We start from the raw sequence: 26,862 nt of genomic DNA, 5'->3' as shown, positions 1-26,862 counted from the left end.
AACACAAGTCAAAAGGCTGTATGTTAAATGGAGGATGCTTTGAATGTGTTTACACTAACCATTTTCATCCTACAATATAGATTAGAAATAGGGCAGGCTGACATTTTAGAGATAAGAGATTAAGAATATCTGTGTTTGAATGTATGGTGCCTGTTTTCTATTCCCAGTGCCAGACTCCCCAGAGGAAGCTTTTTATCCACATAATTAAATTAAATTTAAATGTCAAAAGAGTAAGGAAGACTGGACACAGCTGTTCTCAAACCATGGAGATCTGTGCTACTCCATAATACACTGGCAGAGTGCATTCACAAGATTCCAGAGCAAGGACATTTAAAGCAAAAACCATTTACAGAGATCAGTTATTTCAGTGGTTCACAACAAAGCACAGGCATGGTAATTCTGAGCTCACAACTGGGAAAAGTGAGAGGAACTTTGACCAACAGTCTGTAGATCTCAGAAGAGATCTCACAAAAGTTTATATTTCAATTTACTGTAGTTCAAGGAAGAAAGAGAATTTCAAGAGTTCAGTAGTATCCTACAGACTTAAAAGACTAGAAGACCATTGTATCCAACGAGTCTCCAAAAATTTGACTGGCTGGAAAAAAAAAAGATATCTCCAATCATTGAAAAAGAATTGAAATATCAGATATCATCTTGTTTATAATAATTGATACTGTATCCCAGAGAGTCACATGATTTTATTTTGGACATATTTCAGTATTTTCAAGGTCAAAAATATTAATTTTATCTGAAAAATTAAACTGAAGAAGTCTGTCTTCTTGAAAGGACACTGGCTTGCCCGCTCCTTGTTTACCTTTGCACAGATGCTGCTTGATGAGTCAGGAACACAGTGCCTCATTGGGGTTACCCATCCTTTCCCCTCTGCATTTCAGCCTCGGGTCTTGCAGATGTTTGGACAGACAAAGTAGGTCTCCTGTAACCTTTGTTTCTCTGCTCCTGTGAGGGATAATGTCTCCTTACAGATTTTTGAGGCCTGAAGCAGTCAGATTTCAAACTTGGATGAATGCAAAACATCTCCAGAATTGAGATATTACTGTGACAATTGTCTGTTTGCTCATATTTACATCCTTTACTTGCTCTTTGAGTGAATAAACCCTCGTCAGAGAAAATAATGCCGTGATTGCTTTAATTCTGAGCATGTATAGTCCACCTATCATCCAGCTAATTTACTGTGCTAACAACTGTCTCACTACATAATGAATTAGATAATACCTTTTTTAATGTCCACAAATAATTGATGTCCTGGTTCAGCAAGGCAGTTAAAGGCTGTCCTTGTTCAGCCTTTAACTTTGTACAAGGTGGTAATGGCGACAAGATGGCCAACTGGTCCCCATCTAATTAAGCTGTTATTTTTGTCTTCAAGTAACTTTGCCTGTTAAGTTGTGCCCATTAGTGAGTACAAAGTGCTAGGCTGAATTTAAAATAAAGTTTTCTGTGTAGCCTAGAAGTATGTTTTTAAAGGATATTAATGTTACTTGCTGGCTGACTGACAATACCTATTTCATCCATATGTCCTCTGGATTAAAAAAAGAAAAACTTTGTATTATTTATGGGTGTTTCAAATATTCCTTGTCTATTAGATATTTTTTTCCTTATCAACTATTTGAATACAGTTTTTGCATTCAGGAATATATTTCTTCATGAGAAATAGGTGGACAAAAATCAAATCATCATTCTGTTAATTGTCCATTATCTGTGTCTTAGTTATTCTAAGCATCTGCCACTAAGTGGTGGCTATGAAAACACATTACTGCCTTATTAATGTCAGTCATTTCCTCATTAAGATTTGTACTGCCTGAAAGGCGCCATGAAGAATATGAGACAGCCATCTCCAAATAAAAAGTGAGACAGTGTTGGGATTTAACCCCAGCTATCAACCAGGCCCCATGCAGCTGTTCACTCACTCTCCCACCACAGGGCTTGGGAGAAAGTCAGAAAGGTAGAAGCAAGAGAACCCATGGGTTGAGATAAAGGTAAACAGGGAAAGCAGAAGCCATGCACACAAGCAAAACAAAACAAGGCATCAGTTCACTGCTCACCAAGGGCAGACAGGTGTTCAGCCATCCCAGGAGAGCAGGGCCCTATTATGCCATATGTAATGGGGACTTGGGAAGACAAGATGCCATCACTCCAAACACCTCTTCCTTCCTCCTTCCCCCACTTTACATACTGATCATGATGTTCTATGGTCTGGAATATCCCTTTGATCAGTTGGGGTCACCTGTCCCGGCTGTGTCTCCTCCCAGCCTCACATGCATCCCTAGCCTCCTCACCAGCGTGGCAGTATGAAAACCAGAAAAGGCCTTGGCTCTGTGTGTGCCCTGCTCAGCAATAACAAAAATATCTCTATATTATCAACTCTGTGTTCAGCAAAAATCCAAAACACAGCCCATAGCAGCCACCATGTAGAAAATTAACTCCACCCAGCTGAAACCAGCACATTCCACCCATTACTCCATACCATTTTCATCATACCCAGGTACCACACTACTCAACATAATTTCATTACTCACCATCCCCTCCTTCCCATCCTTTGATATAATAAGTAGATATCGTTCCCTTAGTCCATGGACCACCCCTGCAAAATGTCCATAAAATATCCACAAAATAGCTGTTGAATTATCTGTTGCATTGAATCTCTGTTGGAAGTGGCATGTTTAGTAGTAATGGTTTTCAAAACAACAACCTATTCATTGTCCTGGGCCATGCACGCTTGAAATAGGTACACACAACAAGACTCTAAGGTAGACAAATTATTAAATCTTCAGGATGCTGATATTTTGAAGTACTGTACCAGTTCAGAATTCCAGATGAAGCAGAAAGGGCGTGGCCTGATTTGCAAAGTTGTTGGTATTAATTAAATCATCTGAGGTCCCAAGCCATAAGGAGTGAGTACCAAATCTGGGAATCTCATACACAAAACCTTTCTTGATTCTGTCATTGGAAGCCATAGCTGTGATATGTAAGGTGTCTCAGGACTCTCTGTGCATGTGCATTACTGTTGCCTGCTTTGGGGAATCTGAGAAGCCCCATGGGTCCTTCTTGGGGAGCACAAGTGGGAAACACTCTCCTTCAGGATCCTTGTGGCACACACGGTGTCTGCAGATGTGAGTGCCACACCAAATAACAGTTGGGTCTGCTTTTGTCAAAAGCTGGTCATGGTGTGTAGGAACTGAGGGATGTTTCTTCATTTTCTTCTATAGCCTAAGAGACTCAAGCTTGCCTTTCCCATTCTCATGAGATCATTGCAGCTGTGTACTTCCTGTCTCTTCAAGGAAGGAATTTGTCCCTGGTCTTTGGTTATGTTTCCTTTTGATCCAAAATAAAATATAAATTTATAAATTTATAAATAAAAATTCGGTGTGCAAAAGTGCAAGGATAGGTAATAGGAGTTGTAGAAAATACTAATCAAAAAGAAATTAAGTACACCATAGTGCAAGGATGATTGTGATAGTAAAAGCAATGAGGAGATGTGAAATTCTGTGCCTGAGCAGAGTCTGTGCAATCTGCTATGAGCTTTCACATGATGATAAAAAGAAATATTGAACAAGCGTCTCACTGAGCACTGCCTGTTCAGTGCACTGAACAAAGCAGGAGTTCTATGGAAAAATAATAATTTTTATTGCAAATAAGTAGGGTGTTATAGTGGCAAAATAAAAGCTGCACAAATAAAATTCTTTTCCATTTTTCAAGTGCCTGGACAATATTTCACCTTGTAATGGAGGCTTTTATCCATTACTTTTTCTCATGGAATTGATACACTTTTGTAATTAAATATGTTGTACTACTTGAATTTTATGTGTGATATTCAACATTTAAGGAATTTAATATTTTAGTTGTGTCATTTACTTTCATTCATATAGTTCTAGCAGACTGACACAAGAAATGTGTACTACATGGACAGACTTGCAGAGGTTTGCTAAGCTGGGACAGACACAGAAGTGCCCAGGGCAGCAAAACAAAGCAGATCATCCTGGTGTGTTTGCACACTCATAAATCCAGAGTAACTCCTGCATGGCTCTAACAGGTTAGGTACTAAGGCCACAGTTTTGTTTTGCTTTGACCATACTGGCTTTAGATATCCCAGTACATGCTCAAAAGCAGGCTTGAACAATGATGCAAATTGTTCCTCTGACATAAAACCACTGTGCCAATTCAAGCTGTTCAGAAGGAGTCAGCAAATCGGTTTTGTGCCATACCAGGCTGATTTGTTCTGCATCTGCCTGTGTCCATCAGATGTCACATGTGAGCACATAAAACCAATGGGGGCTGGTATGTGCTTTAGCTAATTCATGCTGCCTGGGTTTGCCATGGGTCATATTTGCAGTGCCAGGCCACACAGCCACACACAGGCCTGGAATGAGCAGCGGTGGAATAGTCAGAAGGGGCTGAGCCATTTCTCAGCCTACCTGAAGGTCTCAGCTGCCATTCTGTGCCGTGGCCTCGATGGGATACTCCTGTCCTCTGTGCTGAACCTCAGCGGTCAGTTCCTGCATTCAGTCTGTTTCCATGGTTCATTTCTCTTTCAGAGCTGACATGCTGTTTGATGTTACCTCCTACCAACCCTTGGTAATAATATATTTTCTGATAGTCTCTTCTTAAATGAATGGAAAGCATTCATTTTTAAAAATGGTAAAGAACTGCCATTTGTAACACCCACATCCATTTTTAAGAAAACAGAAAACAGATTTCTTATTGAAGGTGAGAGAACATTTTCTATGGCAAGCATGGCATCCAGATTCTTCCTTATGCATATGACTAAAACAGTACAGATTTAAATTTTTTTTTTTTTTTTCTTTGACTTAACTCATCAACATGAGATACTTCTCTCATCAATGTCAGGGAAAAAAAAAAAAAAGTACCATTGTGTGGGTGGCTTGAAGTAGCACAGAGATGGCTAAGCTGAGTCAGACCAAAGGTCCATCTAACCTAACACCTTGCCTCCAAAAATGGAGAGACCAAGGAGGACAAGAACAAGGCAAGCATGTAATGATGATACACCTGAATATACTCCCCTGGTTAAAAAATTTAAGGCTTGAGAATTTCTTGCTTATTGAAGATTTCTCTGTATTTAATAGCTGTTGGTGGGTTTATCTGCCATGTCAAGTAGCTTCTTCAACACCTTTTTAATATGATACTTTTAATTCAGCTGTTGTTATAGAACATTATTGCCTTAAAGCCGTTTTAGGAAGCAAAGCTAAGTCCAGGCTAGGTTAAAATAACAAAATCCAATTGCAATACTGTAGTATTATAACTGTCTTAGGATATCTGGCATTGAAAGTTACACTGATGCCGCTTGCCATATGCTGAATGATAGGGTTATGCCAATATATAACACCAAATAACAGGGGTAAACCTGCAGAAGGGAGAGGACTGCATACCAAGGTTTTCAAGATAATTTTTGGCTCTCATGTTTGTTAAGGAAGCCTGAACAAACAGTAATATATCCGATGTACAGGGATCTAAACTGAGCCCTCAGAGAGTCTGTTTGCCTGGGATGCAAAAATGAGGCGGTTCCAGTTTCAAAGAGCTAAAATTTTAAAATCTCAATTAAAAAGATTAGCTTGTAGAGGAAGGGCACAAATGAGGGCAGCACTGTGAAAGTGGCCTGTGGAGAACCAGCCACATACCTAAACCAACACACTTCCAGGTGAGAGCTGTGCCCCGTGCTCCAGCTTTCAGCCTGCCCTCCTGAGCCAGCTGCACAACCCCTGTGCCTACCCCGACAAGTGGCACCACAGCTCTGTGGTTGACAGGGGCTTTGAGTGACACCATCCCACTCCCACTCAAATTTTCCTTGCAGCCAGCTCCCTGTATAGAGAAACTTGGTGCAAGAGCAAATGGGCTTAAACTTAAACTTAGCTAGGAGAAAGCTGAATTTCCTCTGTATCAGCCCAACAGTCTGTGGTACATGGAAATTCTCCATTTCCTCTGCAGCTCCGTCAGGCATAAAGTTATGCTACTGCTGTGTCAGGACACAAATAATGAGGAAAACAAAGAGCAGTGAAGGGAAGCTAGGAAGTGTGGGGTTTCAATGATGCCTGTACTAATTATTGCTCCTTGTAGTAAAAGCAGTGTAACGGGAAACAACATGAAAAAATGTCTGAAGAGTGTCATGGTTTGTATGAGAATACTTAATGCTGGTGTATTTATTAAGGCCATGGAGCAAATTAAAGTGTCATGAATAAAGGTCTCTGTGCATGCAGACTTCCTTTTCATCCAGGCAGGGCTGTTCTTTAGCCTGAACATACAGTGGCTTCTATCCCCAGAGGGAGAGCAGGGATACAAGTGCTAAACAGCACTTGGTGAGACTAGTGGGATATATAGTTTTGCCATATATTAAAAATTATACAATTATAAACAAAAATGTTGCTTTAGAGAAAGCCCATTGGAAAGGAACATCTTCAAAGCAAAAAAAAAAAAAAAAAAAAAAAAAAAAAAAAAAAAAAAAAAAAGCCAAAACCAGTTTAATTTGCAACCTTTTCTCTTATTTAGCTAATTTTTCTAGGAAGGTAGCATATCTTTAGTTACTCAGCTCTGATGAGATTTCTTTTTTAAATTCACAGGTGTTAATTAATGTTAAATTATGTAATATTCAATATATGTATCCCAAATAAGATTGACCCAGACTATGTAATCTCTATTAGATTAAAGACAGAAGTATTGAAGTCATTAAAAATGTAGAAAAATATTCATGATGATATCTAATATCTAACCTGAATTTTGCTTTCCTGTTTGCATCACTTCTATACTTGTATTGGCAGTAGTACTCCATATGAAACAGAAAGCAATTTACAGAGTCTTTAAAGAAATCCTAATGAATGTTTCATGTTCAGTCTTTGTGTTACTTAGGATACACATCAGCAACTTTGCTCCTTGTTTATGCTGAAATAGCTTTCATAACTCTGTCATCATCCCACTCCTTTTAGAGCAAGAAAAGTTTGTGACCTGAAGAGCACTCTGACTCTTCAAAGGAAAGGAAGAAATCAAAAGATAAACATGCTTACCATTAGGTATTTCTAGAGCTTAAGTTCAGTTTCAGATAGGCCTTCTCTGCTGCCTGAATTCACATTCAGCATCTGCACAGATGTTCATTAATTTCCATGAGAAATAGTTTTGGAAATGAAGTCCCACACACAATTCCCCTGGCTTTTAGTTCAGAAAGATGCTAGATCATGTTGAGTCTCAATGTCAAATATCTCTGTGGGGAAAGACTAGAAAGTCTGACCTATTTGCATATGTGAGCATGTATGGCAACAGTCTGCTGCACTTATGTATGAGGAGGTTATTTGACAATAATCAAATTGCAAGATGATAATCCACAGTTAAAAAATAAAGAAAAAGAAAAAGACATTTCTCCTTGTTTTTACAGACAAAAAGGAAGAAGGGAGAGAAGAGAACATCAGTTCAGAGAATGTGGCTGGATTTTAATAAAGGCTGGATGGCTTCATGGTCCCTGAAAACATTTATGTATAAATGAGTTGAGATAATAAGGCTAATCAAATGTTATGATTCAAATAGTCAGTTCATGGCCTGAAGGGACTGGGAAGTGGTTTTTTGCCACTGTACAGATGTGCTTCATTGATTAGGATTTGTCCATTTCAGAGGAAAGTTATAAAGCCACAGGCATCCATGATGACTTGCTTGAGCCAGTATACTTATGGAGACCCATCAGGTTCTTGGGTGTTTTATTTTATGTGAATGCACAAGTTTTGGAGCAGCCTGAACTCTGTCATGGGTATGGGTAAAACATGACAGTATGATACAGTAGCATCACTGAGAAATCATGGAAACTTTGCTTAAAGTTTTTGCCGCAGATCAAGATGCAGAGATTCATTTGATTGAGTTAGCAGATTGGTGGGTTTGTGCTGTATCTGCAGGATTGAATGCATATAATCTCTGTCTATCTTTCCCAAAAGATAAAGAATCCTTCATAGAAGTTGTTTAGAAGCCTAGAATTCTTTATTTCATCTTACTAGCTTCTTTCTCAGAGCATAACATCCACAACTGATGGTACAGTGCAGTTCACAGCCTGGCATGTGTGACTAAGCCTGATTAATTAAGATCTGAGGTCAGAAGAAAGAGATGGTCCCATTTCTTCTAGCTATACTAAGGTCAAAGGTATGGTAAATAATAAAAACATCACAGAGCTACAGCTGAGTTAAGAAGATGGGGACTTATAACGCTGTGTCTGTAAGACATTCAGAATATTAAAGCAGATAACAAGGTATGACAAACAAGATTTGTTTTTCATATCCGCAGGGAGTTGAGAGGACAGTGCAAATAACTTTAGTACCATTTGTACCTTAACTGTGGCGCCTACGGGATGCATTGTTACAGGGCTGAAATCACTCATGTTTGCTTACTTTGGGCTTTGCCTACAAATTATAAAACAACACAGAACCAGGCTGCATCCTGGAGGCTGCCTTGCCGTGGCAGTGTGAGCTGGCTGTGTCTGTGTGTGTGTGTGTAAAAGGTCTCATTCTGGCTGGGTATTGCAAGTAGTGAACTTGGAAAAGCTTGATCAAAGTTCTTTGCATGCCAAGTATATAGTGGGAATTGTGCATAAAAAGTGATTCCATTTCAAACTACAGGTTTTGTTGTATGAAGTTCTATCACAAAGTCACTTCTAGTTGGTAAAAAGCTTTTTTCCAAAGATACCAGAGTATCTGTGGACAAAGGCTTTATGACATCAATTTTTGGAAAGCGAGTTAAGCTTTTGCGAAGATTTGGGGAAGATTAGAGGGCCCCCTTGTGGAGAGTTTTTGTATGTGTGTGTGTGTGTGTGTATATATTTATATAGGTACAAAAATACTTATTAGATCAATGCAGAAGGAAAATGGCAATTTTGCTTATATTTGAGTTATATTATTAATCCCAAATATTTCTAGGTTTTCTTAGAGTTATATATTTATACCAAATATTTCTGGGTTTGCTCAGACGCTATGAAGTATTTTAGTAAAACACAAAATTCAGTGTAAAATGGAAAGTCAGCAGTCTGTCATGTAAGTATTCTACTGAAATACCTGGTCATCTTCTTGCTTATTGGCTTACAGGTAAAATCATGCAGTTGCGTTACAAAAAGAGGAATTTTAGGAGGGAAAAACCCAGCATTTTTGCTTTACAGCTGGGTAATTTCCCTAGGATTTGTGAATTATTTCAATGTATCAATAGGGAACACTTCTCTTATAATGTATTCATTAGTAAAAACCTGAAATTCTTTTATATCTGTGCTGTCATGTTGTTTATGGGAGGCTTTAAAAACTCAGCATGTAGGACAAGAAAATTATTGTGATGCCTGGATTTTGTGATGATCATTTGTAATTTATGGTCATTTTGCTTGACGTCAGACTTAATAAAGATTTGAGGCAAAGTTTAGAGAGAATAAATTAGTGTGCTTTCAAAGAGATTTTAATTACTGAGCCCTTTTTATTGTTAATTACTTTATTAATTGAGCAGAATTACTGTACTGATTCAAAATGCACTGCAGTGAAAAATCCCACGGAACTTTTATCTGAGCATCCCAGGCTTGGAAAAGAGTGCCTGCAACTGAGCCCTTAGTTGGAAATAAGAGAAAGCTCAGCTGGGGAGGGAGCCTTGTTACACTTGTGACACAAACTGGTTTCCAGTGAAACCAGTTACAAAGGAACACTGGTGATGCTGGTGCTGCAAGTGTTACCTAGCCAGAGAATAAAATGAGATAGCAACAGCTCCTTCAAAAAATGGGAAGAGGATGAAAATAAACATTGTAGTTGCATTTAAAATAACTAATTTTGCTTTGTTTTAGACCTAACAAAATCTGACTGAAGAAATGTAAATGTCAGAAGATTTAAGGATCTGGCTACATTTGATTTGTTTTTTCAGGGGCTCTTTGAAATGGAATTTTACTAACCAAGTGTATTCCTGCAGGCAGCCAGGACCCTTTTGATAACAGATCTCTCATAATTCTACATGAAAGTATGTAGGGATATTTTTTTTTTCCTTTAGAACCATTATGAAAAGCCTTATGTTGTTTAAGTTATTGGATAGGGAGGAGTTCTGTGTCCCCAGCTTTTTGCTCTGGAGCTGGAGGAGTGCTCAGTCACCCAGGCAGTGACGCCATGAGAATCCTTCTGAAACAGGGACTTCCTCTAATCTTTTTGGCAGCTGCTGAGAGACTGTGACCTGATTCAGAGGAGGGTTTTATGGTTTGTCCTGTGTGCATAAGGGATATTTTACGAATCCTGTTATGCTAAGCTGTTACCCATGCCCATAGGTATCAGACTTTTTCAGGAGAGTCTCTTCCCAAACAGGTTTCTGTAACCCTTTAAGGTTATATTGGTAAAACAAACTCAAACTGCAGGTCCCTTGTGCAACACTGTCTTCAAGTTTGCTCTTCTCTTGGCCCCTGTCTGTCATCATCTTTCTTTTCCCTGGCCAGCTCTTGTTTTCTGCCGCCACTTCCTGCTGTGGGCCATCCCCTGTACTTGTAACATCTTCCTGAGAAAGGCAAGTTCAGAGCTCCCTCCCCAGGCTGGGGCTAGAGGCAGCTCAGTGAGGAGGTGGGTAGGACAGCAGTGCAAATGCACCCTTATTTCATCTTCCCTTCTGTGCAGTGGCCTAGCAAAGGCAGAGAAAAAAGAAACAACAATTTTGAGTAAAGAGATCACGTGTTCCTCAGATTTATACGGTTCTTTTGAGACACAGCAATCACCTGTGAACTATAGTGACTGATAGAATGGGGGTGATGTGAGCAATGGATCCCTCCTTTGCCAGTTCTCACCACAAAAGATTTCTTATTCTCCCCAGCATAAATGCCTTGCATGTTGTTAAAGAATCTTGTAAGACATCTATTGCTTTTGAATGGTATTTCCTCCTGCATGTGCTCACACCTTGTTACTTAAGAGGTACAAAGGTTGTTTTATGTGTGTGCTTGATAGAACAATGCAATTCTCATTGTTTGAATTATTATTGCATTTTGTATTTGTATTTCTTTCAGCAAGGTTGTTGCTACTTTACTCCTTTCAGCAATTTAAGGAATACTTAGAACAACTGAGCTTGATATAATTTAGGCAAAGAACAAAAATCACTGGAGGGAAATTTGTTGGATTTGTGTCTCATCAAGAAATGATTTACAGTTTGTATCAAGCTTGTTTGTTCTTCCATCAAATCACCTTATCTATCCATTTCTACTCCAGACCACTTCACTCTGAAACAAATTGTCATTTCCCCATCTTTAACCAACCTCTCTATTCTCACACGCACCAAAGCTGGGGCCACCAGCCTCTGGGATGTGACATATAAATCCAGCATCCATCTCTGATAGCAGAATGGAAATTTACCTTCAATGAAGTATTTTATAGACCAGCATGTGCAAAGTTATTATACAAGGCAGAAAGCATGAGGCTGAGCTTAAGAATTTTCTGGTGAACAAGAAGCTGGTCGCAAAACAGGATGTGCTGAAAGAGGAACTTAAAGTTATCCATGAATTTCCACAGGGCTAGTCTTAACTCTGACCCTATTTCATGCTTCCATTACTGATGTTGGCACTAAAAGCTTAAGTATATTAATGGAATTTGCTTAATGACATTGAGGATTTAATAAAAATAGGGGAAATGAAGTTTGGTAGTGCAAAGTGCATGGTTCATGCATCTGAAGCTGGCAGAAACAGCTGTCCTCTATCAACTGAGTGCTTACCAGCCAAACAGGGAGTCTTCATATTCATAGAATCACAGAATGGTTTGGGTTGAAAGGGACCTTAAAGACCATCAAGTTCCAAACCCCTGCCATGGACAGGGACCATCTGAGCCAGTGACACAGTTGAGTGTGGGTTCCCAGAGTCATGTGGCCCCATAAAAAACCAAAATGCAGTGTGAGGGTGTAGCAGAGAATATGTTGCCAGTGGAGGTAAGAAATGTTTATTGTACAAGACACCTCTAAAGCCTTGTGTGAAATTTGCTCAATTCTAGCCATGTACAGTGAAATTTGAAGTGTGCAAGTTCAAATGCCAGGAAAAGACTGCTATGATGAACAAAACCTGGAACAAATCTCAGGATCTCCTTTCTTTTGTACGCCCCTATCAAAAGCTAGCATGACAAGCTGAGATGTTGGAAAAGTCAGTAAAAGGATCCAAGCATGACTCAAGGGTTTTGGGGACTGCAGTTTGGTCACTTATGACTTTTCTTATCAGAGGAGACAATAAAAAGTAGTTCAGCTTTGTAAATTGAAAGTTGAGAGGTGTGATTGCTCTCTGATCTTCTGCTTAAATGCTATTTCTCCTTTTCTGATGTTACATTTATAAATCTCCTTTATGTTTTTTGCAGTGTTAACTCAAGAACAACTGGATCTAAGTAGACCAAGACCAGGTTTTGTCTGGGAATAAGACTTGTGTTCCTAACTCTAAGAAGCAACCTTCACAAGATATTTTCAGTAGGAGCAATGGCATGAAAAGAATATTTCAAAAGCGGTTAGGAAAGGGATAATTGAGTGCTGTTATCTGTGCTGGCAGGGTAGGTAGGGCACTGTGATGTCTCTGAGAGCTTTTTTTCCCCTAAACAAATCAACAAATTTCTTTGTATCTACTCATATTACTCTCTATTTTCTTCACTGCCAGTGAGGCTGAGCTTCCCTATGTGTTTAAATATAGAGTAAAATCCCCAACTTTATGCTCTGTGTTTGAAAATGTATGCCTAAATCCTGAAGGCAACACACATGAAAAACCTCTATTAGCTCAGAGAGCTCACACATACTCATATGCTATTCATGTACATTTTCTAAAATACTGGGATTAAAACCATGGGTTACTACATCATTTCATTAACCTAGGAGCTGCTCAAGATCCAGACTTGATATGTGTGAACAGAATTAATTTCTTTAGGGACATGTAGTCACTGCACTGTCCAGTTTCTGGAGACTCTAATAACATGTCATTGAAGTAAGTACTCATGAAACTGCTCAATAATTCAGGGTGTGCCCATTTGGAGTGTTATAGGCCTAGTTAAAACCTTATTTTAAAAACCGCACCATCTCTTAAAAGAGACAAAAAATCCTCTGTACAGTTCCTAGGGTGGCCAGGAAAGAACAAGGGAGTTGTCAAGTTGGTTGTGTTTGCTGTGTTGCCTGACAGGACTGTACACTTGGTGTCAGCAGACTTTCTGCTGTCATTCAGAATCCCAGAACCCCAGGGGTGGGAAGTGACTTCAGGAGAAGTCCAACCTCTTGCTCAGAGCAGGGCCACCACTACTGAGCATAGTTGGGGTTGTTCAGAGCTCTGTCCAGTTGGAGCTTCAAAATCTGAGAGGGTGGAGGATGCAGAGCTGCTACTGACAAAACTTTCCAATGCTTAATTATTCTGATAATGAAAATGGTTTTCCTTTTATTCTCACCTTTTCCAATTTATATCTATTGTCCCTCAGCTATCCTGCCATGCACAAGAGTGAAAAGCCTTGCTTTATATTCTCACTGGCCTCTTCTTAGGTGCTGAAAGGTGGCTGTTTCATCTCCACCTAATGTCTTAGACACCTCTTTGAAATACATTATTAAAGTCTGTATCCTCACAAACTTATGTTCTCCTATGCGAAGAAAAAAATTCTCAGCACTCTCACTATCCTTTTGCAGCAGTAGGTCCCAAGATACACTTTCACTGATAATTTTGAAGGGCTTGTGGCAATGTGATATGTCAGGAATGTGATTATTATTGTCATGATTATTCATTACTTTAAAAAAGTACAAAGTCACATGTTCTAAGTCTAAAATCAGACATTTTAAAAAGAAATTGTCATTTTGCATAGTCTGAGGCCATTTGTCTTCATTCCTGAAGTATTTAAGAAAAAAAAAAATAGCATCTCCACAAATGCAGTTTTTACCATTGTTTTCAGTACAGATGTAGTGCTGGATTTTGAAACAAATATTTTTTCTGCATTATATGAATCTATGAACCAGTGCTATGTTAAAACAGCTTACCTAATATCTCATTCTTTTCATATCTTTGTATCACTCTATGCCATTACTGAACTTGTTCTAGCTTCACATCAAGGAAAATTGGACTCTTTAGGTGGAAAAATTCCTAATGTTGTATGTGTAGCATTTGTATTGCCAAAGGTTTGCTCCCTTTCTTTTACCCTTCTGGATTACCCTAAATCACTACTGTTGAAAGTTGTTTGATGTCAAAGTGTGAGTGATCTCTAAAGGCACTCGTTGTCATCTGTCATTCTTTAATCAGGTGTAGGACACTAATCTTCTGATCAACAGCTGTGCAAAAAAACCCCATAAACAGTGCTATAAAGCTTTTCTGAGGTTTTTCTGATGGCATGGATACAGAATTTAATCTGATATTTCAGAGGATATCTTTAAAGAAAAAAGGGCTTGCAATGTCTAAACAGAAAAGTTGGGAGTTTTGTGATGAAAGCAGTGAATTACTGTAAAAGAAACTGAAGTTAGTGACAGGGAGTATTCCTCCTGACATGCAAGAAAATATAAGATTGCCCATTTCTTAAGTGCTTCCCAGTGCCCAATCACCACATTTCTCTTGCCTATAACAGTCTGTGTCATCACAAATTACTTCCCAAGCGACCGCCTTTTCTTACCAGAACCAGAAATATAATCCCAGCTGTCAGACTCCCATCCCTCCCTCTGTCACACTGATATACTGATGTTTCAGCAAGGACAACAAAGTTATAATGGACTGTTTTTCTAACTGCTGGATTGGACATTTGTAGGAAGCAATACAGAACTTGCTTAAAAATTTTGCTTTGCTTTGGGGAATGCTGCAACTCTATAAGCATGTTTTGAAAGAGACATTATACCATGACTGGTAGATGTATTATAGGCACAAAGAGTTGTGAAATTGAGGTTCTCGGTTGTTATTTCTCCTTCATTACAAAATGTTATGTTAGTGGTTAGTTTTTGATGTTGGCCTGAACTTTGTATTCTGTGAATACGTCCCTTCTGGCAAGGACCCTTTGGCTCCAAGTGCAGGGTTCACCTTGCAGATAGAGACACCTGTACAACATAGACGCCTCCAGGTCAGCAATTAAGCTCCCTCTGTGGCCAAGGTACATGGTGTGATGCAGAGGGAGCCTCTAAAAGAATGCAGCTCATGCCAGAGGTGGCCCCTGCCATGGCCAGACACACATCACTGCCTGTGCTGAGCAACTCCCTGCTGGTTTCAGAGCTTGCCTCGATGCACAGCTCATATGTGGACCACTGCAATTAGGTGTCCTACCCTGAAAGCAGCATCCAGTCCCTTCTCTGAGCAGGTATATCATCTGGATTTAGCTGCTCTTTATGCCACTGGGGTAATGAAAAGGGTAGGTTTAACCGACAGAGTCTTGCGGCCAACTCGGAAATAGGAAACAATGGCCAGCTTTTAGTCTAGTTGGATTCAGAGCCATGGGACAAAATCTAGATGGAATAATGAGACACATCTCAAATTTTGTAGTTTTATACATCAAAATTAAAGTTGGGCTTTTTTAGTTTTTCTTTTATTTAACTATGCTAAGTTCTCCTTTAATGTGGAGTGTCTATAGAATATTACAGCCACTGGTTTGAGTGAAGTGCTCATCATCCCAGATAACTGCAGAAGTGGTGAGTGCTCAGATCCTTTGAGAAAACAGCTAATTAAGTGCTTTTGCTACATGCTGAGCAGGTGATGCATGTGGTAAGAGTAGATAAACCTTCACTTTTTAATGCTGGTGGCTGTTCTTTCAGTAATAGTCTTGTAAAGAAACCCATGAAAACCTGAAAGGACAGATAATAGTATTAAGCTCACAAACTTATGTAAAGGATTTCTTAGAAAACCATTCCATCACAGCATCTAGCATCCTGTGACAGACACTAAGCTTAAAAAGCCTATGTGCTCCTGCTATTATCTTTGCAAAAGTTTGTGGGACAGCTAGGGTTTATCTGTCTGGCTTGGTGGATAAGCTGTATGATGTTTCCTGCAGACAGATGGACATGCATATATTTCGTGCACTGTTTCATAGATTTTCATTATAGTGTCATTGTTCTGGATAAGTATACAGTCTGTTCTTGTTATTTTGGGCAGTTTATCTGTAAATTAAACACACCATGGATGCAGACACACTCTGCACAGACATGCTGCCAGCCTCGTGCTGATACATCTGCATTTCACAAGGGTGACTTTGACCAGTTCAGATCAACCTGACAATGTTTCTTTGCTTTCTGCCTTCCCTAATCATTGCTGTTGCATGTTCTTATTCCCTAATTGTACATGTGCTGCATTATACTTATCTTTGTTTCATTTGTTTACCCTCTTCCTTTCACTTTTACCCATACTGACAATACTTTGCCCAAAGAGAGGTTAGTGATTGTGGGCTAACTCTGTTACTGCCTGTGAGAATTTGGGCTTCAGGATAAAACTGGGAAGTATAAGGCTTTTGTTCACATAATGCTGATCCTTCTTAAGCCTTCATCTTGCCACAACCTCCATTGGTAGCAGAAGTGTGCTGACAGGATGGCATTTGGTGGGTATTTCAGACCTTTCCTCAGGAGCACACTCACTTCCACAATTAAAGCTACTAACTTATCTCCACTTGGGACATAAACTTGTCCAGGGCTTTTATTTTCCTTTCTACCAGGAAGAACCAAAATGTGGACAGTTTTATGATGTGCCTGGATTTTTTCAGTCACTTGGGTTTTTCTTTCTTATGTCTGCTAGTGTTTTCCAAAATATTCTCTGGTGACTCTTTTTCTCCACCTCAAATACTCTTCTGTCTCTGCATCCACTGCCATGAGCACGCTGTTCTCCTTTTGTGGAGATGCCATTCATTCTTCTTCCCCAGGAGGCCCTACAGGATGTTTCTGTTCTCAGTGTGCGGTGATCCTTCACGTATTTAGCAAATCTCCCTCAGCTGGGACATCTGTTCCATGGTGATAGAAGAGGCAAAATGCCCTGGTTTGGGATCACTTCTGCTTATAGCAGACTCTGCTCCTCTGAAATTAATTTCTAAACCAGTGCAATACTATTGAAGGATTAATGTAAGATTAGAGTATTTATATTAAAATACCTTATAATGTGGAAGAAATACATGTTCTTAGGTTATAACTAGAAGCTCATTTTATCTGTTCTTTTAATTAAAGGTTTTCTTTGCCTAATGCTAATGAAGAGATTGGATTTCATGCAAGTAGGACTAGAGCCTTAGGAATTAGCAAGTACTTCATAATTCTAGTGTAAATAACAGTGTGCAGCCCACACTTCACACTGGTGCTTGTTTGAGCCCTTACATGGATCATCAGGCCCTTGCCGTGACCATCACTTGTCCAAAAAATCAACTATCCCATAGTGACAACTTCAATAATCCATTAGTTTCAGTACATCATGCTCAAAAGGAGATTGCTTGATCTGGGGAAGCTGCATGAAGTTTCCTTTTAGGAGGAGCTAACACTGCAACTAGTGGGCTGATGTTTGAAATGAAATCTAAACTGTTCTTACATATCTGTGTTTGTAGAGACAGTCCCAAGATACATTGGCAAACTCACATGCATTTACTGTCATTTTTCTATCATTGACAAAAGCAGGTTGTGGCCAGATTTCAGTGTAAATTTTTACACATACACACATGCACATGCTGATATAGATATTGATTACGTAAATATATTATATAGATATAACTTGTATGGGTTTTAATTAACTTGGAATATTTTCTGAAAAATATCTTCTCCCTAACATACCAGCATATTCTTTTTGGCTAATCTTTAAGCACTGAGGGTATCCGTGGCAGTAGTTTCAGCAATCGATGATGGGAGTCTATAAAAATGAAGCCAAGAAGTCTGTGATGAATTTGCTTTGACAAACAGGGTAACAGAAGTCATTACTTAATTCTTTGCTCAGTATTTACCACAGTGGGTAGCCATTGAGTTCAACATAGCCGTAAGTGTGAGCATGGGTGATGCAAGAGGGTTATTTACACCAATAAGAACAAGTACACATCTGTATTCAGAGTGGCTCAAGCATATTCAGTGTTTAGCTAACTTTATGCTATTTTACCGAACAGGGAAGAAAGGCCATTTCCTGTTTCGTATTTTTAACCTGCTTCTTGTCTTTAGTATGAGCTGACTTCTCAGCTACTCCCAGTGTGATTGAATGCTTGTATATGAGGCACTGAGAGCTCCAAAATGCTTCAATAATTATTCCATAAATGTCAACATTAGAAAACAATTTGAAAACATTTCCTAAGATAATTTTATAATTTATATAATTTTCCAACTGAAACAAATGTTCATGGCATTAGTGTGTTTACTTATATCATTATTCTGGAGACGTGACACGCTATTCCCTGAAAGAAAACTTTTGTGCACATCTTCAGTGTAGCATCCCCCACGTCGAGGGGTAGCATGTAACAGTGTCATCTGGACAGTGTCCAGGATTAGGTGGAAAAAATCTTAAGGTCTTCCAACCACAGATATTGATTAAAAGGGTGACAGAGGGTCACAGCCAGAAGGTTAATCAGAAGGTTATAAACTGTGAATGCGGTGTAAGTTATCAGCCCCTCAGAAACTAAATGTATGTCAAGCTGCTGTTAAAGGTTGCCTGCCAGATGAAAAAGCCATTCAGTGGATAATAAAAGAAGGCAACTCCCTGGAAGCTGCAGAAACCAGCAGCAGATTTATCTGGGCAGTGAAAACAGCTGCAGACGTTAGGTAGTCACAAGGAGGAGCAGCAGCAGGCTGGCGAAGGTTTCTGGCCCGGTATGCAGACAGGAAGCTGCGGATGTTAACCAAAGATGTTCTGTTCTCATTTCCATGCATTTGCTTTATACTCCTGTTCATTGCACATCAAACACATTTACATATCCAGGGATGAAAGGGAAATGATTGATGCAAAGGAGGTATTTTTGTTAATTGTTGTTGCTCTGAATCATACCTGACTGGGACTGCTGGAGATGGGTGAGGAAGGACAGAACTATTATTAGAGGTATAAATAATTGTAAAGAGCAACTTTTAAATCTGTCTGTTACCACTTGTTAACATCCAAAATTACCTGAAGAGAGGAAGGGCAGCAATACAAGGACTAAGCCAATGCCCCACCTTTGTTGATGTAGATGTTTGCAACTGCCTCTGAGTCTTTGTCCATTTTTTTAATCTCTGTTCTTTTGGATTTTCAGCCATTTTTGGTCATAACCCTATCAGTGCCTCCTGGATGTTGCAACAACAGCTTGTTATGCTCAGAGCTGATGGGTGTTTGAGAGTTGGGCTGTTTTATCTGCACAGCACTTGTGAAATGCATCCCCTTTTTTCCCTGTAAAATGGAAAGTAGTTCTTAATGTGCTCTCATACATACAGTGTACAGCCAAGATGAGATAAGCATCCAATCTGAGAAGAGAAAGCTGTGCCTGATGTGGCCAACGACTGCTTTTTCATAGTGGAACAATCCTGCAGAGCACAAAGGAGGATTTCTGGTACTTCTGCTCTGCAGGAGAAGAGAGATTTTAGAAATACCTGTCTATGAAGGGTTGTGTGATTCTTGGGTTCCCTGTTGATGAGGGCGGTGTAAGTAACTGAAGAAGACCAAAACAGATCACATGCAATCTGGCAATTTGTGCATGTGTGGGCAGTGGTCAGAAACTCCAAACTCCAAATGATTCTGGAAATATCATCCTTCAAAGTGTCATCAGATGCTGACAGAAATCTTGGCTTCCAGTGCAAGTGATAGTGAAAATACATTCATGACACTCCCTAATTTAAATCCTTCCACCTGTAAACCTTCTGCTGTGAAATAAGTATTGAAACAGCTGTTTCCATTAGATTGTAGCTCAGGAAATTACCCTGCAGCAGAACATAGTCAATAGTTTGGTCTCATAGCCTTATTCTGGAAAATATATTATAGGTCCTGTAGGTGGAAAATTCAGAATGAATAAGAATGAAGTATTCAGACCTGCTTCCCTTTGCTTTGCCTGCACTGGGAAATATATCTGCATATTTAGCAGTATGTAGGGAAATAAATATTTTTATGATTAACCTAAGGTTCACGGAGATGGTGAATCTTTAGTGGTAGGAAACGGGTGACACCTGAAAAAGCAAAGTAATTGTCTTGGAGGTTGTTAAAAATGTTGAGATTTTTCATTTTACTGGAGTTAGCTCTTGTAGGAGATGACACTTCCAAAATGTTGGTTTGTTTACAGGGTAGCTTGTCTTCAGCATGCTTGCTTCCTGGTTATTTCCTTCATCCTTCTCTGCTTCCTGCTTACTCTCTTCATCCTTTTCCAGGCTGAAGAAAAAGTACTGAGATCAGACTTTTCTTAAGAAATCTTAGGGTTCATGATTTATTAATGTGTAGTTTGCAGTAAGATGAGTCATGCAAACTCACAAGCCTATTTTTGTACGGATCATGTGTTAATTTTAGTCATGAATCTTCTTCTGGTTATTCTAGCTGAGAGAAATCATAAGTATTTCAGTTTTGCTTTGTGTTTGTGATATCACCTTATAACTCAGGTGAGTTATTATTGAGTAAAACATCCCTCAGTAAAAAAACCCTCAATCTTTGATAGTTTCCTTGATACATATTTAATTGCAGTCTTTTTCAGATTGCCATAAATAAGACATACAAACTGAATTTAATAGCAAAACGATGAACTGACATTGTGAGCTCCATAGTTATTTTCTCTATTTCAGATCATTTATCTTGGTGTCTCTTTTGTATTCTTGACAGGTAGATTGAATAATAATAATCCTTACACCAACAAATGCTTTTGTACTACATGATTATAACTAATTTCAATCAAGCACTTGTCTAAAATTAAGTCATATGAATGGATTTTTGGTCTCTTATTATCTTCACTGCAACCCACTTAATAATAGGGTTTTTCTTAAGTAGGTGGCTCATGCCATTCTTCCACATGGTATTATTTTTAGCACTTGCACCATCCACATGAAATTGCTTAAGCTTTTCTTAGGTTATGCCCAAGTGCTTTAGGGATTATCATCCTGTGCATCTTGTGAGACGTGTGTCTCAATCCAGAAGAGAAGTGGTAGGATTATTTCACTTTTCACACAGTTCCTGATATTGCTGGCGGTTAATACTTCAATGTGGAGGGGAGCACACTTCAGTTAATTGGTTTCTATGTAAAGTAACTATCACTGTACACTTGATAGGTCAAAGTAATTCTGTTTCTCTGATAACTGCTTACTTCCTTTCATATCTCTCTCTCTCCCAATTTACCTTGTATTTTATTCACAGTATTTATGAAGATTTTACTGTCTCAGAGTCACCTGAAGTGCCTACATTGCACTGGAAAAAGTGAAGGGTGTGGTGCCAGTGTTGGGTAATAGTTTTATTGGAGAATAAATAGGAAAATCTACTGAAATCTTAAAATGGTGTTTAATTATATGTTTCAGGAATTTCTATTACATCACCATGCTGAGGGATCCAGTGTCACGGTACTTGAGTGAGTGGAAACATGTCCAGAGGGGTGCGACATGGAAAACTTCCCTTCATATGTGCGATGGAAGAAGTCCAACACCAGACGAGCTGCCTACCTGTTATGAAGGAGACGACTGGTCTGGAGTCAGCTTACAGGAATTCATGGATTGTAGCTACAACTTGGCCAGCAACCGCCAGGTACGTATGCTGGCAGACCTCAGCCTGGTGGGGTGCTACAACCTGACTTTCATGAATGAGAGTGAGAGAAATATGATTCTTCTCCAAAGCGCCAAGAACAATCTGAAAAACATGGCCTTCTTCGGGCTGACGGAATTTCAGAGGAAAACACAGTATCTCTTTGAAAGGACATTCAACCTAAAATTCATTTCCCCATTCACCCAATTCAACGTTACGCGGGCCTCGAATGTGGACATCGGCGAGGATGTGCGGCAACGGATAGAGGAGCTGAATTTCTTGGACATGCAGCTGTATGAGTACGCAAAGGACCTGTTCCTGCAGCGCTTCCAGTACTCCAAGCAAGAGGAGCATCAGAAGAACCGGCTAAAGAGGCGAGAGGAGCGGCGACTGCTGCGGGAGCAGAGAGCTCACCAGTGGCCAAGGGAAGAGGCAGCAGAAGTAGCTGTTACTGAAGATTATAATAGTCAGGTTGCAAGGTGGTGATGCTCCTCCATCTTGCCTAACCTATGAGAGGATCAGATTGTTTGTGCAATGTGGCTACCTGGGAATTAGCCAAGGGAGACCTACTGCTTTGGTAAATGAGACCTCGTCTGACAACTCCCCCTCCTTGTCTCAGTTTTTCTTGGTTTCTGCCAGTGAGAACGTATTTTTTTCTCAATAGGTATTGATTAGTGTTATTAAATGGCAGTAGAATAAGATTCCTGCCAGAAAAGACTTCCTTCAAAGGCCTAAGCTATGAGGATGGGTTGAAGAGAGAGAGAGATTCTTTGCATTAACAGATGTACCCTGTACAATCTGAGCTACTAAAACTTGTGCAGACATGAATGATAAATTGGGGGGAAATACCTGCTTGGTTTGTTTGTGACATGAGAGCTGGTTTATTTCGTACTGTTCGTTACAACTGTAGTGCATAACTTTCTAGTGAATGAAATGGAGAAGGTGCACACATCGCCCTTCAAACTTCTACATGCTGTGTTTTGATTAAGGGAAGAATTTGATTCGATGATTAAAAAAGACATAGGAAATGTTGGACTGGGGCACTTCTAGCTCTGTTCCAAAGGCCAGCAGTGAGAGATTGATTACAGGTGAGGTGGTGGAGGGGTTGGCTTATTTCCCTGCAGGTGCTGAGAGTACCGAGCCCAGCCAGTTAGGAACCATCCTTCTAAGTGTGTGTGTGGCAAAGGCAAGCTTTGAGAAATGAGGTCCACGTGGCAGCTGAGCACACATCACAGAGATTATCTGGCTGGGGGCAATGAAATCTGCCTTCACATTCACAAAAGGGGTCAAGCAAACTCCAGGGAAGAGGAAAGAGAGAGAAGGAAAAGCTTAAATATTAGTGTGACATTTTCCAGATTTGGTGTAAAAGCCTGGAGATACATTGTCTGTGAAGGTAGGCAGGTTTATTATATTGTCTGCTAAAATACATTGATGCTGAGAGCATACAGTTTAAATTGGTTTTCTCTCTAACTACAGTAGTGGCTAGAAAAAAAATCAGCTTTCATTTTTATGGGATACGTAATGGATATGTGGAAAGTCTTGATACTTATTACTCTATATGAGGATTCTTTGTATATTTATTGTTTTCATGATGAGAGATCTGTATCTGTTTTTCTTCCTTGTCTAGAAAATGATTCAATGGGTTCTTCCTCCATGTGTTCCATTCTTGTGGCTAAACTGCATCTGTTTATTCCAAGATTTTATGTTGTTCCATTCGTAATAGTGAAATTTTAAAAAGAGGGTCCTGTGCACCATAGATCTTCTGAGAGTTTTTTTCCTTCTTCTTCTGGCATAAATGTAAAGCATTAGGAAGAAATTTCTCTAAGTGCCTCAACATGGCTGCTAAATCAAGATGCTGAAAGTATATTATTGCATGCATGAATGGCTTTTACCTTATAGATTTGCTAATTAGAAGTACTGGAGTACCTGATGTGGATGCACATTTCTCGCTTGTTTTCAAAAATCAAGGTTTCTATCCAGTTGGTTGAAAAAATAATGTGTTACAGAAAAAAGAGGCTCAATTTGAAAATTTGTCCCTTCATTTCCAAGTTGGATTTTTTTTTTTGTGCATGCCGTATCTTCTCTTCTTCTGACAATGCTATTGCTACTTATCTATGCAGAATATAAAAAATACAGTCTAATGATCCTGTTGAAAGTTAATGCATACAATAATACAACAATTGAACATGAAATATCATAATAGCATTAAGAAGTGAAGAGGGCTACCAGGATGATGCCTCATTATCAATGTAGTTCATTAACAATATGCTGCTTTATGTCTGATTGTCAATGTGTTACTTCGGGATGAGTAGTGGTGGGTTTTGGTCCCTAATACCTCTTCCACTCATAGTTCATGTACATCTTCTCCCACCTCCACATTCAGAAGGGAAAAAGAAGATTGTTGTTCTCCTGTCTGAGCATGGGATGTCTGCCACCGGGAAGAGTGAGGAGCTCCCTGGGTTCCTGGATGGTGCTGCTTGGATCCCCATTGCCTGAAAGAGGCACTCCAACACCTTGTTCACGTATGGACACCAACCTTCCAAGATTTAAATTGAAATCGTTACAGCTGAGGTCTGAAGCTCGCTCTGGGTGTCCTGGCTGCAGGACAGTGGGGCCATGAAGAGCTAAGGCTCACTTTTGCACCTTTAAGGCACTAGTGCACCTTTAGCACAGTGCAGGTAATTCACAGTGATCTGACATCTTAGCTGCTGGCACTAGGGCTGGCCCTGGACCTGTGGAGGGAAGGAGCTTTCTGGTCCATGACACAGGGATGATGGGAACTGTTGCATCTCCCCATTCCTGCGCCCATTGCCACATCTTGCTGGAGACCAAACAGCATGAGAGGGAAAGGATGCTTTTGGCACCTGAGGCTCAGTCTCCAGGATTTGCCAGTGCACTTCTTGTTTCCATGAGCACAGGTAGCTCAAGGTGCTGGGGAGACCCTGAAGGGCAGGGGAGAAGCCAGCCATGTGGAAAGAAAGATGGAAGGCCAAATTCACATTAAGGAGCAAGGTAAGCAAGGAAGTAAGATAAATTCCAACTCGTCTTTTGTTCTGTAGGGCATCCTTTTCTCTTCATCCTAAGTGCAAAAAGAAGTTGTCCCTTCCTCATATACCTCTTTGCTCAGCAGGCCACCTCTCCATGCTGCTCACAGCAACTGCAACCCCATTTTTCATTTAGAAAATGCAGTGTTTTTCTTTTCAAGGGAGAGGAGACAGTGCTGAGAAATACTTCCCTGGAGCCTCACCAGTAACTGTAAGTATCAGTTTCAGCTGTCTAAGCACACCAACTGTTCTCCAGACTGTTCCTTTTGCCTGATAAAAAACAAAGCCTAATGAGGAAAATAGGAAAATAGGTGATTTACGTTAGTTTGAATAGTCTGGCAACATCATAATGTGATGCCTAACCTTTTTCATCAGTCATTTCCCAGGAGTCAAGATTAGGGTCCTGAAGAGCTGTAAATGTGCTGTGGCATCTATGTTAATGGGATTTGCCTTAACGCTTGGGATTTAGTCAAAATTGAAGTTGGTTTGTTGGATTTCTTTTTTCCTCTGGAGCCTATGTAACAGCCCTGGTGTTGCACCCCTGGTGCAGAAGTAGGTTTGTTGCTTTTGTTATTTTGGGGGTTTTTTAGGAGGAGTGGGCAGTCAGTAGCTAAGACCTTGCCCAGAGCCCTGGGACTGAAGGACCTGGCACCTCCTTCCCTAGCTCCAGCTGCAGATCCAGCAAACTCACTGCACTAACAATCCTGTTTTTCTTAGCAGAGTTTCCTTACACATGACAAATAAAGCAGTTTGGAAACACCTTCAGGCTGACTTCTAAGACACAGACCTGCAGCTTTTTTCCTCTTGGGCACTGTGCCTGAAATAATGTAATGTAAAAGCAAAAGAAAGGTCCTGCTTCATATCTCTGTTGTTCCAGGTTTTCATTGCTCTGACAGCATAAACTTCACCATAATTACACTGGCCCATATAAGACCAGGGAGCAGTATGTTTGTTTCTAAAGCTTTGTGAGCAACAATCCTATAGGATTTCTATCTATCTATCTTCCTGGCATTATTTTGTTGCTTAAACAAGGCAATTTGGCTTCTGCTACTGTGGTGGTGAAACAAATCTCATTCTTTTGTAATGAAGATGTACTTGCTAATCTCTCCCATCACATTCCCAGCACTGCCTTTTCCAGTTATAATTCACTGTAGGTTTGGAGTGGACAAAGAAACATGCTGTGTCATTCGAACTTGTTCCTGATAATTTGATGTCTAGTCCAAGCACTCACCTTATGGCCTTATTAAGGAATGAAAATTTGTCCTCTCTTCCCCACTCACCAGTGCTGACAGTAAAAACCTTTTTCACCATCAAGAGAAAAAATCACACTGTTTCTGACGTTGGGTACTTTCCACTGCTGCTGTGTTAATAGTGAGGCTGTCATAGCCTTGCTAGGGATTCTACCCAATATACAGCAGTTACTTGCTGTTCACTAAAATCAGAAATGCAGGGGAAAAAAAAGTGATGGAAGTCAGATCCAGAGCCACACTTCATAACTGTATCATACCTATTCAAGCAAATGGCAGGTCACATCACCTTTTTGTCTGGAGATGCTTCAGATTTGACATTCATGACTAAATCAGGTTTCTTAAGTTGGTCTTCTTGTTAGTACATGCTTCCTTTTGCCCTAGTGGGATCTTGTTTCCACCTGCACTCTTGTATCAGTTATGAGCACTGCTGTTGTAAAACATATCTCACTTTTTCTTCCCTCTGTTGCTGTTTCCCTGATACATATGGAATTATTCTTTTTTTTTTTTTTTGGTCTGGGATAAGGATTATCATCTCGTTTCCAGACTGGTGGGGAATATTATGTACAAGATAAACAATCACAATAAAGTCATTCAGCTGGAGTTGATGGCGGTATCCTCTGTATGTGCAGGAAAAAAAAAGCATACTCGAAAAACGTACCCAATTTTCACTGTAACACTTCTTTCAGTTTGGTTCCTGTAATACTTTCTTTGTCTACATTTTGTGGAGGGGAATGGGTTCCATGCCTGTAATGTCCTTGGCTTTCCTCTTGGCCATATCATTTGCTCTGTGATTTCACATAAATGTTGGAAGAGAAGAAAAAAAATAAAAATAATTCCCATCAGTTGCCATATTTAAGATGAATTAACAAATTAATAGGTTGTAAATTACTTTATTCTTTAGGAATTTTCCTTCTGTTTATGTGCAATAATGTTTGTGAATTCTGCTACTGAGAGATTGTATTGTGAGTAATCATATATACTTCCATTCCTATTT

General features: G+C 39.7%; 1 protein-coding gene across 1 annotated transcript in view; it reads left to right on the top strand.

Moving 5' to 3' along the window:
* Window positions 1–26,435, top strand: part of HS6ST3 (heparan sulfate 6-O-sulfotransferase 3) — a 274,724-nt gene extending 248,289 nt beyond the window's left edge. The window contains exon 2 of the mRNA XM_053971053.1: window positions 21,355–26,435. Within this exon, the coding sequence (XP_053827028.1) occupies window positions 21,355–22,060 (706 nt within the window). The 3' untranslated portion in view covers window positions 22,061–26,435. The remainder of the gene's footprint in view (window positions 1–21,354) is intronic.
* Window positions 26,436–26,862: the final 427 nt, after the last annotated feature.

Source organism: Vidua macroura, chromosome 2 (assembly GCF_024509145.1).
Source record: "Vidua macroura isolate BioBank_ID:100142 chromosome 2, ASM2450914v1, whole genome shotgun sequence".
NCBI classification, from domain to species: Eukaryota; Metazoa; Chordata; class Aves; order Passeriformes; family Viduidae; genus Vidua; species Vidua macroura.
The sequence above is the reverse complement of the archived record's forward strand: the minus strand, read 5'-3'. Positions and strand labels throughout refer to the sequence as shown.